This window comes from Chanodichthys erythropterus, chromosome 7 (assembly GCF_024489055.1).
Source record: "Chanodichthys erythropterus isolate Z2021 chromosome 7, ASM2448905v1, whole genome shotgun sequence".
Classification (NCBI taxonomy): Eukaryota; Metazoa; Chordata; class Actinopteri; order Cypriniformes; family Xenocyprididae; genus Chanodichthys; species Chanodichthys erythropterus.
In genome coordinates, this window is record NC_090227.1 from 43902505 (window position 1) to 43917333 (window position 14829).

Below are 14829 nucleotides of genomic sequence, written 5' to 3' on the forward strand. Positions count from 1 at the left end.
AATTTATCAGCCCACTATAAAAAAAGAGAAGTTGCATTTTTAACAATGCATCGGAAACATATATTTATTGCTGATTTGATCTTTGTCAGTGCATTTTAATTCTAATTTACGTTCTAACTGCTTCTAAGTTGCATCTTTATTTTCAATAATCGCAGTATAATTCTTTAATAATTGAAGATCCATCGCTATGATCTTCATGATCTTTCTTAAACATATTTTATTATCAGAGAAATTTTCACCCTGAATCCATTTTAGAGCCTCAATCGCAGTAAGATGTCTCTCGTGTAATTATTCTGATTATTCTCTAAGAATTGTGGTTATTTTTACCGAAAATGTCTCCATTTCAGTGTCTTTAACCATCAATAGGCTATACTGCATTATATTCATTTTGTGCAATGTTTACTTTTCTGATCATTCATGATGTTTCAGAACTACTGAGTTTATATCCTCAAATTCTTAATTATTTGTTAAATGCAATAATGTTTTAAATAAATTTTAACTACTATTTATAGTATATTAAACTGAAACTTTATGCTACTTTGAGGATTAAGGCCAAGCAATAATAAAAAAATTAAACCATCTCAAGTTTAAAGTCATTATAATCAAAGATTTAACTCATTACATTTCTAGAAATAAAAGTCGAAATACAATGTTGAGAATGAACTCATTAAATTTCGAAAATAAAGTTAACTCGTGATATTTTATTTTTTTGATATATTCTCGATATTTATCAAGTTTTTTCTAGAAACATAATGACTTTATTCTCGAAATGTAATGAATTGTTTTTCATCTTTTTTTCTAGATATTTAACACGTTTTTTCTTGAAACACAATGGCTTTATTCTCAAAATTCTAAATAATATTTTATTTAGACTTTTTCTTGAAATTTAACCATTTTTTTCTCAACTCAACAACTTTATTCTCAAAATGTAATGATTTAATTCTCTTTTAGTCTCCATTTCAATGTCTTTAACCATCAATCAGCTATAATGAATTATATTCATTTTGTGCAATGTTGTCTAGATGAACTTCAACACCCTAAAAATGCACATGCACAGAGTGGAATAGATGGGATTAAAGTGTTTAAATGGCTGTTTATTGCAATTAAAATCAGCATATGCCATGATGTACTATGATTATGAGTTCAGTTCAGAATTCAAATGTCCTGATAATTTACTCGCCTCAATGTCATCCAAGATGTTCATGTCTTTCTTTCTTCAGTTGAAAAGTAATGATGGTTTTTGAGGATTTTTTCTCCATATAGTCATGCATGACCTTTCCAACATGATGACGTCATGCGTGGAGCATCACAGAGCAGTGCAAGATGAGCATTTGTGCTTAAAAAGTATATAAATTTAATTGTTTTTAGTAAATGTCCGATGGTTTCTCTAGATGAGACTCTTATTCCTCGTCTGGGATCATGTAGAGCTCTTTGAAGCTGCACTGAAACTGACATTTTCAACTATAAGGAGAAAAATCCTGGAATGTTTTCCTCAAAAACCTTCATTTCTTTTCCACTGAAGAAAGAAAGATAAAAACATCTTGGCTGACATGAGGGTGAGAAAATTATCAGGAAATTTTAATTCTGAAATAAACTAATTCTTTAAAGTGTTTAAATCAGTTTTACAAGGATTACAGTTGCAACAATTATGAGCTTAATTCATTAATTTGATCAAATTATAGTGTTTACATGCCTAAATCTCATTATGAGGGTGCAACTCTGACTTGGCGACATCAGCAGAATTTGCAACAACAGACAAATGCTCATGTTTGCAAAACAAAGATGCGTGCACATGATCAATGAAGGTGAGATTCTGCGAACTGACCCCAAAACATGCTTGTGTTTGCAAAACATTTGCAGCTTGAATCGAGAGAAATGCGCGCTGAGTTACGCGTTTCAAGCTTTCATGTGAGTGTTTGTCTCTGTGTCTCAGGAGGCCGGGCTGGCGGGTGGCTTGAAGCTGGAGGCCATGATGGAGCAGCTGCAGCGGCAGCAGCAGGCGCGTCTGGAGATGGAGCACAAGGAGCGGAGGCTGCGCGAAGCTCACATCATGTACGCGCAGCAGGTCGCGGCGCAGCAGGCCATTCTGGTCGCCGCAAGGGCTTCTGGGGCTGGATTCATGAGCGGCGGACAGCTGTCTCTGGTCTCCAATCAGAGCAGCATGGACTCCGAACACGAGGACGAGGAGGAGCGAGGCCGGGATTCGGATGATGATGATGATGATGATGATGATAATGAGATGATGGAGGGCGATGAAGGCAGTGAGGAAGACGACAGGCCGCCGTCCGGGCTGGAGTTCCTCAGGAAGCAGACGCTGGCGCTGCAGCAGGGAGCCGTACGTCTGCCCGGACGCCCCATCGCGAGCTTCTCGGACCCCAGCAAAAGAGCCCCGTCGCCCGCCGTCAGGGTCAAACAGGAACCTGAGGACGATCTCTCGCCCGTCGGCCGGCCATCGGCGTCTTCTCCTAACGGCCAAGCGGATTGGAGCTACGACGATCATTTTAAAGCGGTAAGAGAGCGTGTGTTATCTTGACAATGATGATCTTCATCAGTATTTATGATTTGATTTGCAGTAAAAACATCGAAACATTCTTAAATCAAGATACATTTACTTCAGAATATTAAGCTAAAAAATGTATTGAAATGAAGTGAGTTTGTGCTTAAAACAAGAACAAATATCAGCCACTGGGGCCAGAAGGGAAAATATCCTCAAATTCTTAATTATTTGTTAAATGCAATAATGTTTGAAATAACTGTTGACTACTATTCATAGTATATTAAACTGAATCTTTATGCCACTTTGGTTGATTTTACATGACGAAGCTTTTGTAACATTTTTGCTGGTTTGAAACTCGATGTGAACCCTACGGAAGAGGATCAGGGCCAAGCAATAATAAAAGAAAATTAAACCATATCAAGATTAAAGTCATTATAATGCAAGATTAAAATTTCTAGACATAAAAGTCGAAATACAATGTTGAGAATAAAGTCATTAAATTTCGCGAATAAAGTTGTTGTTTTTCGAAAGAAAACTTGGGATATTATATTTAGACTTTTTTTCTCGAAATGTAACTAGTTTTTTCTTGAAACAACGACTTTATTCTTGAAATGTAATGATTTTATTCTCAACATTTATTTAAACTTTTTTCTCAAAATTTAACGCATTTTTCTCGAAACACAATGATTTTATTCCCAAAATTCAATTATTTTATTCTCGACATCTTATTTAAACTTTTTTCTTGAAATTTAACAAGTTTTTTCTCAAAACAACGTCTTTATTCTTGAAACGTTGTATTTCGCCTTTTTTTTTTTTACTTTTTTTCTCAAAATTTAACGAGTTTTTTCTCAAAACAACGACTTTATTTTCAAAATTTTATGATTTTATTCTGAATGTTGTATTTCGATATTGTATTAGATATTTAAGTTTTTTTCTTAACACAATTAATTTATTCTCGAAATTTAATGATTTTATTCTCAACATTTTATTTAGACTTTTTCTCAAAGTAAAATGTTTAGAATAAACATTACATTTTGAGAATAAAGTTATTTCAAGAAAAAAGTCTAAATAAAATGTTGAGAATAAAATCATTACATTTTGAGAATTTATTTAGACTTTTTTCAATTTAATGAGTTTTTTCTCAACTCGATGGCTTTATTCTCAAAATGTAATGATTTTATTCTCAGCATTTTATTTAATCTTTTTTTCTCAAAATGTATCGAGTTTTTTCTCGGCACACAATGACTTTATTCTCAATTTAATGAGTTTATTCTTGACATTTTATTTTGACTTTTTTTTTTCTTCATTTAACAATTTTTTTTTTTTTTTTTTTGTGTTATTACTTGTCCCTAATCCTCTTCTGTAGAAGCCAGCATTATTCATATTCAACAGCAAATGAACATCATTTCTATGTTTGTTTTCGAGCAGCAGCTGAATGTTTCGGAAGCGCAGTAGTGTTTGATGAGTCAGTCTGTCGTCGTGGTGGTTTGGTCATGATTTCTCCCTCTCGTCCTCTTCGCACCTTTCCACACGTGTTTGTGTTTGGTTTTGGCTGTATCGGCCTCTCTGGAGAAACATCTGCTCCGATCCGCTGCCGTTCTGCTCACCACGTGTGCGCTGGCACAGAGCCGGACACTTCGCTTGACTTATTTGTTCTCTTACGCTCCTGCCAAACGCTGAGTCGACTTTGGCCGGCGTCCAGACTGTGTAAAGAGACATTTGGCCCAATTTTGTCAGTTAACACGTGGGAGTGTTTGTGCACACATGCAGTGGGTGTGTGTTACGAATTGCACAGTAGCCTCTGCGCAGGTGTGATCTGCAACATAATGCAAGTTTCCTTCAAAATGCATTGATTTTAATAGGAATGCTGCGTCAGAAGGTTTTCTGAAAGTGATTCTCTGACATGCATCTAAAACCTGAACTTCAAATGCAATGTATTCTGATGTTTCCCTTCCACAGTCCCAAAATGCACTCTTTGAGTGCTTGTTGAAGTATTTCTAGTGTGCATGTCATCATGCAATGCCATTTGCACTCATTTTGCTTCCATGATGTGACGTATTTCAGAGTAAAGCAGAATAAATACATTTTACATTTATGCATTATGTTTGACTTGATTCCATCTATTATTTTCTTCAGCATATCATGCACTGTTGAATCAATCACAATAGGATCAGAAACATGAATTGAATAGACAGTAAATCGAGTCAGTTTTGACTTCAGGTGGACTGTCGACTGAATGTGAATCTGTTGACATCTTGCTGTGAGCATGAATCAGCCGATCTGTCCACATGAAGAGCCTCTGATGTGATTAAAGGGCTGTAGCTGCTTATTTATAGAGGCAACGTCCATTCTACCTTCCCAAGACAGAACAGCAGTGTGGAAATGGACAGAGAGACAAAGACTCAAGTCCTACTTATGATTTTGGAAGTCCGAATTACGATGCAGTGTGCTTCAAGCTGATTTTGATTGAATTTGATGCATTGAGCGATTTTGCTTTTTCCAAAACACGGGAGGGTTTTTAGCACAAGTGCATAAAATAAAGAGTAAACGGCACACATTAAGTGTGTTGGTTATGCATTGTCATGCAGCCACATAAAAAGGACAGGAAATGAAGTTTTGTTCCGCAAACATGTGGCCTCATAAACCAACTAAATGAGTAGTATCTTCTGGCCAGATCCATATGCATTTAACAGTTTGCAAAATAAATTCTACAGTAACTCGTAAAACTTTTTTCCATGCATCTGTGATTTAAATTCTTCAATGCATATTATTCTGAAGAAAAAAATGGACAAAATCAAGTCTGCTAAATGCATTAATGTCAAATGTAATGTAAATATATTCTGATTCACTCTGAAAATGGTTGCATGTTGACATTAACAGCATCTGCACACTAGACAATCTTCAGGAAGCATTTGAAGGACATGGTTGTGGCATTATAGTGGTGCACATGTTGCTCATCTGATCTCTTAGATACCATCATTCTGACTTGAAGGCAACAGAGACAATGTTTCTTATCTGAAGGGTAAAAAGCATTAATGATTTCACAAAACCTGATCAGACTGTCAGTGATGAAATCCTCATTTCATTGAGAGGAAGAGGAAATACAGATGGTCAGAGGAGGGGAGGGGAGCGTCATTGAGCTGAGAGATGTGTCCGTCTCTCTCTTTGTGTCCTGTCATTATGTGTGGCCAGCGGTGTATAATGACACCTCTTCATGGCCGGCAGTTTCAGGTTGCGTGGTTGAGGGGGGAAGGTTCAGAGACAGCGGGACGACGCGCTCTCTCGTTTTAATGGTATCTCTGTGAGTTTTAATGACAGCTGCTGTAAATTCCTTTCTGAGGTGAACAGACAGCATGTCGTGTTCAGATGTTCAGATGCTTGATTGATCTATCAGAAGACTGAAATGTGTGTGTGTGGATGTGTATATAGTATATACACAAATACATATAGCGTGTGTATATGTATGTATATATATATATATATATATATATATATATATATATATATATATATATATATATAAAATGTGTGTGTGTGTGTGTGTGGCTGCATTTATTTGATCAAAAATACAGTAAAAACTGAAATATTTTTACAATGTAAAATAATTGTTTTCTATGTGAATGTTTTAAAATATTTTTTATTTCTGCGATTCAAAGCTGAATTTTCAGCATCATTTCTGCAGTCTTCAGTGTCGTGTCACATTCAGTGGAAAAACCCTTTATGTCAAAAAGGTTCTATATAAGGAGAAATGCCTTAAATGATCGCTTAATGCTTTTATTTTTCATGGATTACTTCAAATTTTCTAGTGAGAAAGTATGTTTATGAGCTGTTTAATTCATAAAATTAAATCAAAATATAAAAAATGAATTAAAAAGATTAATTAAAACTAAGTACATAAAATGATCCCGTTATGGGAAAAGGTTCTACATATGAAGAACCTGACGAACCCTTTAAGGTTCTACATATGAAGCGCCTGACGAACCCTTTAAGGTTCTACACATGAAGCGCCTGACGGAACCCTTTAAGGTTCTACACATGAAGCACCTGACGAACCCTTTAAGGTTCTACACATGAAGCGCCTGACGAACCCTTTAAGGTTCTACATATGAAGCGCCTGACGGAACCCTTTAAGGTTCTACATATGAAGCACCTGACGAACCCTTTAAGGTTCTACATATGAAGCGCCTGACGAACCCTTTAAGGTTCTACACATGAAGCGCCCGACGAATCCTTTAAGGTTCTACATATGAAGCGCCTGACGAACCCTTTAAGGTTCTACACATGAAGCGCCCGACGAATCCTTTAAGGTTCTACATATGAAGCGCCTGACGAACCCTTTAAGGTTCTACATATGAAGCACCTTACGAACCCTTTAAGGTTCTACATATGAAGCGCCTGACGAACCCTTTAAGGTTCTACATATGAAGCACCTGACGAACCCTTTAAGGTTCTACACATGAAGCACCCGACGAACCCTTTAAGGTTCTACACATGAAGCGCCCGACGAATCCTTTAAGGTTCTACATATGAAGCGCCTGACGAATCCTTTAAGGTTCTACATATGAAGAGCCTGACGAACCCTTTAAGGTTCTACATATGAAGCGCCTGACGAACCCTTTAAGGTTCTACATATAAAGCGCCTGACGAATCCTTTAAGGTTCTACATATGAAGCGCCTGACGAACCCTTACAAGGTTCTACATATGAAGCGCCTGACGAACCCTTTAAGGTTCTACATATGAAGCGCCTGACGAACCCTTTAAGGTTCTACATATGAAGCGCCTGACGAACCCTTTAAGGTTCTACATATGAAGCGCCTGACGAACCCTTTAAGGTTCTACATATGAAGTGCCTGACGAACCCTTTAAGGTTCTACATATGAAGCGCCTGACGAACCCTTTAAGGTTCTACATATGAAGCGCCTGACGAACCCTTACAAGGTTCTACATATGAAGCGCCTGACGAATCCTTTAAGGTTCTACATATGAAGAGCCTGACGAACCCTTTAGGGTTCTACATATGAAGCGCCTGACGAACCCTTTAAGGTTCTACATATGAAACGCCTGACGAACCCTTTAAGGTTCTACATATGAAGCGCCTGACGAATCCTTTAAGGTTCTACATATGAAGCGCCTGACGAATCCTTTAAGGTTCTACATATGAAGCGCCTGACGAACCCTTTAAGGTTCTACATATGAAGCGCCTGACGAATCCTTTAAGGTTCTACACATGAAGCGCCTGACGAACCCTTTAAGGTTCTACACATGAAGCGCCTGACGAACCCTTTAAGGTTCTACATATGAAGCGCCTGACGAACCCTTTAAGGTTCTACATATGAAGCGCCTGACGAACCCTTTAAGGTTCTACATATGAAGCGCCTGACGAATCCTTTAAGGTTCTACACATGAAGCGCCCGACGAACCCTTTAAGGTTCTACACATGAAGCGCCTGACGAACCCTTTAAGGTTCTACACATGAAGCGCCTGACGAACCCTTTAAGGTTCTACATATGAAGCGCCTGACGAATCCTTTAAGGTTCTACATATGAAGTGCCTGACGAATCCTTTAAGGTTCTACATATGAAGCGCCTGACGAATCCTTTAAGGTTCTACATATGAAGCGCCTGACGAATCCTTTAAGGTTCTACACATGAAGCGCCTGACGAACCCTTTAAGGTTCTACACATGAAGCGCCTGACGAACCCTTTAAGGTTCTACATATGAAGCGCCTGACGAACCCTTTAAGGTTCTACATATGAAGCGCCTGACGAACCCTTTAAGGTTCTACATATGAAGCGCCTGACGAATCCTTTAAGGTTCTACACATGAAGCGCCCGACGAACCCTTTAAGGTTCTACACATGAAGCGCCTGACGAACCCTTTAAGGTTCTACACATGAAGCGCCTGACGAACCCTTTAAGGTTCTACATATGAAGCGCCTGACGAATCCTTTAAGGTTCTACATATGAAGTGCCTGACGAATCCTTTAAGGTTCTACACATGAAGCGCCTGATGAATCCTTTAAGGTTCTACATATGAAGCGCCTGACGAATCCTTTAAGGTTCTACATATGAAGCGCCTGACGAACCCTTTAAGGTTCTACATACGAAGCGCCTGACGGAACCCTTTAAGGTTCTACATACGAAGCGCCTGATGAACCCTTTAAGGTTCTACATATGAAGCGCCTGACGAACCCTTTAAGGTTCTACATACGAAGCGCCTGACGGAACCCTTTAAGGTTCTACATACGAAGCGCCTGATGAACCCTTTAAGGTTCTACATACGAAGCGCCTGACGAACCCTTTAAGGTTCTACATATGAAGCGCCTGACGGAACCCTTTAAGGTTCTACATACGAAGCGCCTGACGAACCCTTTAAGGTTCTACATATGAAGCGCCTGACGGAACCCTTTAAGGTTCTACATATGAAGCGCCTGACGAACCCTTTAAGGTTCTACATATGAAGCGCCTGACGAACCCTTTAAGGTTCTACATATGAAGCGCCTGACGAATCCTTTAAGGTTCTACATATGAAGCGCCTGACGGAACCCTTTAAGGTTCTACATATGAAGCGCCTGACGGAACCCTTTAAGGTTCTACATATGAAGCGCCTGACGAATCCTTTAAGGTTCTACATATGAAGCGCCTGACGAATCCTTTAAGGTTCTACATATGAAGCGCCTGACGAACCCTTTAAGGTTCTACATATGAAGCGCCTGACGGAACCCTTTAAGGTTCTACATACGAAGCGCCTGACGGAACCCTTTAAGGTTCTACATACGAAGCCCCTGACGGAACCCTTTAAGGTTCTACATACGAAGCGCCTGACGGAACCCTTTAAGGTTCTACATATGAAGCGTCTGACGGAACCCTTTAAGGTTCTACATATGAAGCGCCTGACGGAACCCTTTAAGGTTCTACATATGAAGCGCCTGACGGAACCCTTTAAGGTTCTACATACGAAGCGCCTGACGGAACCCTTTAAGGTTCTACATACGAAGCGCCTGACGGAACCCTTTAAGGTTCTACATATGAAGCGCCTGACGGAACCCTTTAAGGTTCTACATATGAAGCGCCTGACGGAACCCTTTAAGGTTCTACATATGAAGCGCCTGACGGAACCCTTTAAGGTTCTACATATGAAGCGCCTGACGAACCCTTTAAGGTTCTACACATGAAGCGCCTGACGGAACCCTTTAAGGTTCTACACATGAAGTGCCTGACGGAATCCTTTAAGGTTCTACACATGAAGCGCCTGACAAACCCTTTAAGGTTCTACATATGAAGCGCCTGACGGAACCCTTTAAGGTTCTACATATGAAACGCCCGACGAATCCTTTAAGGTTTTAGAATCTTTTCTTCTAAAAGTTCAGTTTTCAGTGTAATAATCAAGTAAATTAACCATTTTCTTTCAGCTGAACAAAAATCAGTGAAAGATTCAATTCAACAAGTGTGAGAGGTTAATGACTCGTGCGAATGCATGTGTTGTGGGGGTTTAGTCAGTGATGTATGTGCACTGACCTCACTCCCTCCGTCCAACACAGAGTAAATAATTGTTAAACAAGGGCTGGACAAAGGTGTCGTGTGCTCGCTGTGGTGGGAGGGTCAGCGATCTGTGGGGGCCACAGTGGGACGTTCAGGCCAGCTGACCCCGGTAATCCTCCGGTGCGTCCCTGGGGTCCAGAGGGGCCGGTCTAACACTTGTCTTTCTCCCTGCCCCCCCTCCTAATCCGACAGTGATTAATAGGGTTTTAATAACACCGGCTGAATGCATCCAACCAGAGTCTGAAGATGAACACACACAATGGTGATTGTAGAGCAAATGCAGCTCTTTTATTGTACTTCCAGTTGCAAACATCAGAATTGTGGTCTGCTAATGATTGATAGTATATAGACCAGCATCTGACCATTTTGGCATGAATAAAAACCCTGACATGCACTAGTGAAGACTGCTTGTATTATATCATCACTGGTTATTGTAAAGTTCATATAGTTACGTCACCTCGAGCTCAGGCTGGTGCATATTTAATCGGCACGTCGCCTGCGCAGGGTGGAAGTGGGTGATCGGTGTGGACTAGTCTAGCGCGGATCGATGTGGATTGTGTAAGCGCTGACTGAGGGAATGATTGGCCTCATTTACGCCTCATGCATTATGAATGCAGATCCTCACGTGCGCTTTGGGTTGCATTAGTTGATCCGATGGAGTCATAAGTGAGGTGAATCGAAGTTAAAGGAATTTTACTTTGGGATACTCCGATATTGTTTTTGTAAAGGTTTATTATTTCAAATTAACTGATATTTTTCATTTATTTACAGTCCGTCTTTTGTGTTCTGTCTCAAGCACATACCACAGTTAAAAGCTGATCTATTATTTATTCAGCGTCCCTGTCGATCAGGCATTCTAGATGGATACCTTGCAGGCGACAGTGACTCTTGATGCATATACAGATTTTTCATTCAAAGGAACCATCATTTTGACTAAACATGTTTGGGTGTTAAATATTAAATTGTTTTGGTGTTAAATAAATAAAACTCCATATATATATATATATTTATATGCACCAATTTAACAGTAATCAGCTATCAATATTGATGTTTTAATTTTTTACTAAAACATAAACAGGCAGTTTAAAACATATTTGAGTGATGAACTAGTCAATTGCTGATGTTCACGCAACTTAATGGCCAATTAAAAGCAATTATAAGGCATCAAAATTCACAGTGTTGCTCATTTTGTAGCACCAACAAAATTATATTGAATATACTGTTAATATTTAATATATAACGCAGCTCTACAAGCCCTTAAAGATCTTTTAGATGTTGTGTGTTGTGTTTGGCTCCTCAGCAAAGTTATGTTAGTATTATTTATATAATATTATAGTTTCAGAAAGTCGTGGCAACTTATGTTTTTACATTACTTTAACTAATCAAAATAATTTAAGCAATTTCAACTTTTTTGTTATATGAGATTCATCCTAATTTTTCAGTCAGTTTAATATAATTTAAATTGAAATGACTTGTATGAAGTTGATTATACTTAAATTTAAGGGCTGCAACTGAAGTTTAAGTTAAAATCTGTGGAAATTTTTAATTAGCTTTTATATTTTATGTTCATTATAGATTAATTTTTTATTTTATTACATGCTTTTGTCATTGTTAATTTTTTTTGTCATTGTTAATTATATATATATTTTAAATTAATATATTCAATTATCTTTTATTTTTCTATTTCCATCTTTCATATTAGTTTAATTTTTACTATTTTTGTTACTTGCTTTTAGGTTTCATTTATGTTATTTCTGTTTTACTTTTAGTTTAGTTTTAGTTATTTCCAGTTAATAATTTTAGTTTTTAAACTTATTTCATTTTATTGGCAAGGCCACATTTCAAATTTTTTCTTCTAATGTTTATATTTTGTTATTTCAGCTTTCAGTTAACCAAAATGTTTTTAATAGATTTAGTTTGAGTTAATGTTTGATCCTCCCGAGAGCCTGTGGCAGGGCTGAACGCTGTGTTTACGCTGTTTAATTGTGTGCTACACTGAGGGATTGTGGGTTGATGTTATGTGGGCCCAAGGTTTGCGTCATTAAACGTAATCCTCTGACGGGTGTGTTTGTGCAGGTCTCTCTCAGCGCTGTAGACGTTCTTGCTGTGTTCAGAATGGATCACTAGCACACTGCATACTGCACAGTCGCTCTTTATACTGTTAAAATGGTGTGTGGAACAATGGGCGTAATTATGCTACTGTTATTTGACCTTGTCTTAATGCATTTTGAGTAACTTGCAATTAAAAACGAGCTAATTTTAATTCACTTTTGTTTGTTTTTTTAAAAAAAACTTGCTTCTGTTCATTCAACAATGAAAGATCTGTTGTGTACAGCACATTTCTGCAAAATTCATCCATTTCTGCATGAATGTTACCATTAGCAAAGTATGTGTGTGAGTGTTTATGATGCATGTGTGTGCGCGTATATGTGTGTGTTTAGGGTGTGCTTGTAGAATCCAGGCTCTCACAGTCCAGTGTTGAAGATTCCGCTGATCCAGAAATAGAGCCGGTGAAGGTGGGGGAGGGTCACTGGAAGTGTCGCCCCACCCAAAGGAAACATTCCAAACGGAATTACAGAGTCAAGTCCTCAAACATGACAGATTCCCATCGGAGAATCGCCACTCCTTCTGTTTTATGTCACTGCATGTCAATAAAAGCTAGAGTAAGATGAGCAGGAGAGAGACGATTTCTGACACTGTTACAGTAAAAAAAAAAAAAAAATCCCACAGATGCACATCAAAAGAAGGAACCGGGCAATATCTGATTTAAAGGAAATGACTTCCAGGAGCATTTTTTACCTTTATAAGGGCAATTTGTATAATTAGCTTGTTTTTGTGTTGTCAAATACTTACATTTAACCAATGAATTCAATCAGTCAATCAATCAGAATACAATGGAAGCTGGTTTTTGATAAAACTTTTTATCTCTCAATTCTGACAAAAAAGAAAAATTTTGCAATTGCAAGGGGGAAAAATTGTGTAGTGCAAACAAACTTCCATAGATTGATACCAATATAATTTAATTAACAAAATCCATCTTTACACTGCAAAGATGTATCAGAAGCTGCATCAGACATGGCATTTATGTTTATTTTTGTTACTCGTGGAGCCACATTAGGATCTCCATATCTCTGGGATTGAACCATCGAGGGCCTTTAAAATAAAGATATGAAAAGAAAAGTTTGTTTGGAACCAGAGTCTGAAAAGATTTTAAGATAGCTTTAATACTTCTTGAATTACAGGCATGCAAACTTGAGGCACAAAACACAAGAAGTGCTTTTTTGCCATTTTTGAACTGTCGCTGTTTGCATAAAATGAAACAACGATTGATAAAGTCAACAGATTTTACTATTAACTTTAAAATTATGATGCCGACATCTTTATAAAGTCATTTTTACACCCTTCTAAATTGGCTCCAAATATCAGGTAAAAATTGTCATTTTGACCCCCTCTACAAAATACTGGATTACTCAGTAAATGTTCATCTGTGACATTTAATATTTGGGGTTTCATCACCATTTATGTTTATCTTTATACACAAAAAAATGACAAAATCAAACATTTGAGGCGGGGAAGATTCCGAAATTTGGTTGATTTGACACGAATAATAAAGATTATTAAAAGAATACATAGACGTTTGGAAACATATTCTACACAGAAAAAACAAGCTGAGAAACGTTTATTGCTTTTTATGCATTAAAATATAAATTTTCAGCGGTGACTAATCGAAACGCCTCTGATTGGCCAATGCATTCATAAGCTCAACAGAAACATGCAAACAGATCTAAATGTAATGCCACAATCAATACTTTTCTTTCGTTTTCACTCAATTTCACTGTAATTGCATATTTATATATTATTTATAATGAATAATTTATATGTAATATATTTTTTGTCTGTGTGTTTAATTGTGAACAGGCATTTTCCCCCCCTTATCTTGAATTTGAGGCCATTTTTGTTCAGTTTGGCTCGAAGATCACACATAAAAACGATGACATGTGACAGTGCAGATTTAGATTTAGTTCAATGCACAGAAGCAGCTAGCATCATACTAATGTAAACAAAATTGTTTTGAACATGTTTTACTGTGTTGAGACAGAATTATTGAGATGCACATCATATCGTCTCGCTCAGATGTGCAGAAACCTGCCTGTAATGTCGGCTTGACCTCTTGCAGATGTTTGCTTTGCCTTGTGCCGTGTTGAATGTGTGAATGATCGAATGAGTGACTGCAAAAACCTTTGGCGTGAGGGAAAAGAAAAGATCATAAACTAGATTTTTATCTAATCTAGATTTTTCTGAAGAAAAATTAGGTGCGCAACACCGCCTGCACCTGCACAGTGCTGCACGAGTGCAACGGTGAGGGATGATTGTGATAATGAGTTCTGCTTTCTACTCTGAGAAATAGAAATACAGATGCTTGCCTTTACAAACCAGCAGCCCTGCATTTAAGTGCCTCTATTATGCTTTTTCAGATATTACCACACCTTTCATGTAGTGTTTAATATAATAGTTTTAAAGATGATCAAAGTGCACAACCAATAAAGTTTTTCTCCTAAAAGAAAGAATTGATTCTGAACTGCTGAAATGAGTCGTCAGTAATTCAGTGTGTAGGTTTGTAACTAATTTGCATAATGCCCGCCTCTGGGCTTTATTGGCTGAACAGCGTCTCTTTGCCCCGCCCTCAATCGCTGTAGTTGTATCTGAGACCGGAAGAGTTTGGTTCGTGTTGTTCGAGAAGACGCTGTTTTCTGCTGCCAAAGCAAATTGATGAGTTTGATACGGTAAAA

The 14829-nt window shown here is 37.9% G+C and overlaps 1 protein-coding gene across 1 annotated transcript in view; it reads left to right on the forward strand.

Annotated features, from left to right (window-relative positions):
• The window catches only part of si:dkey-205h23.1 (AT-rich interactive domain-containing protein 3B), a 50972-nt gene that overhangs the window by 1960 nt on the left and 34183 nt on the right, over window positions 1-14829 (forward strand). The window contains exon 2 of the mRNA XM_067390670.1: window positions 1934-2509. Within this exon, the coding sequence (XP_067246771.1) occupies window positions 1934-2509 (576 nt within the window). The remainder of the gene's footprint in view (window positions 1-1933; window positions 2510-14829) is intronic.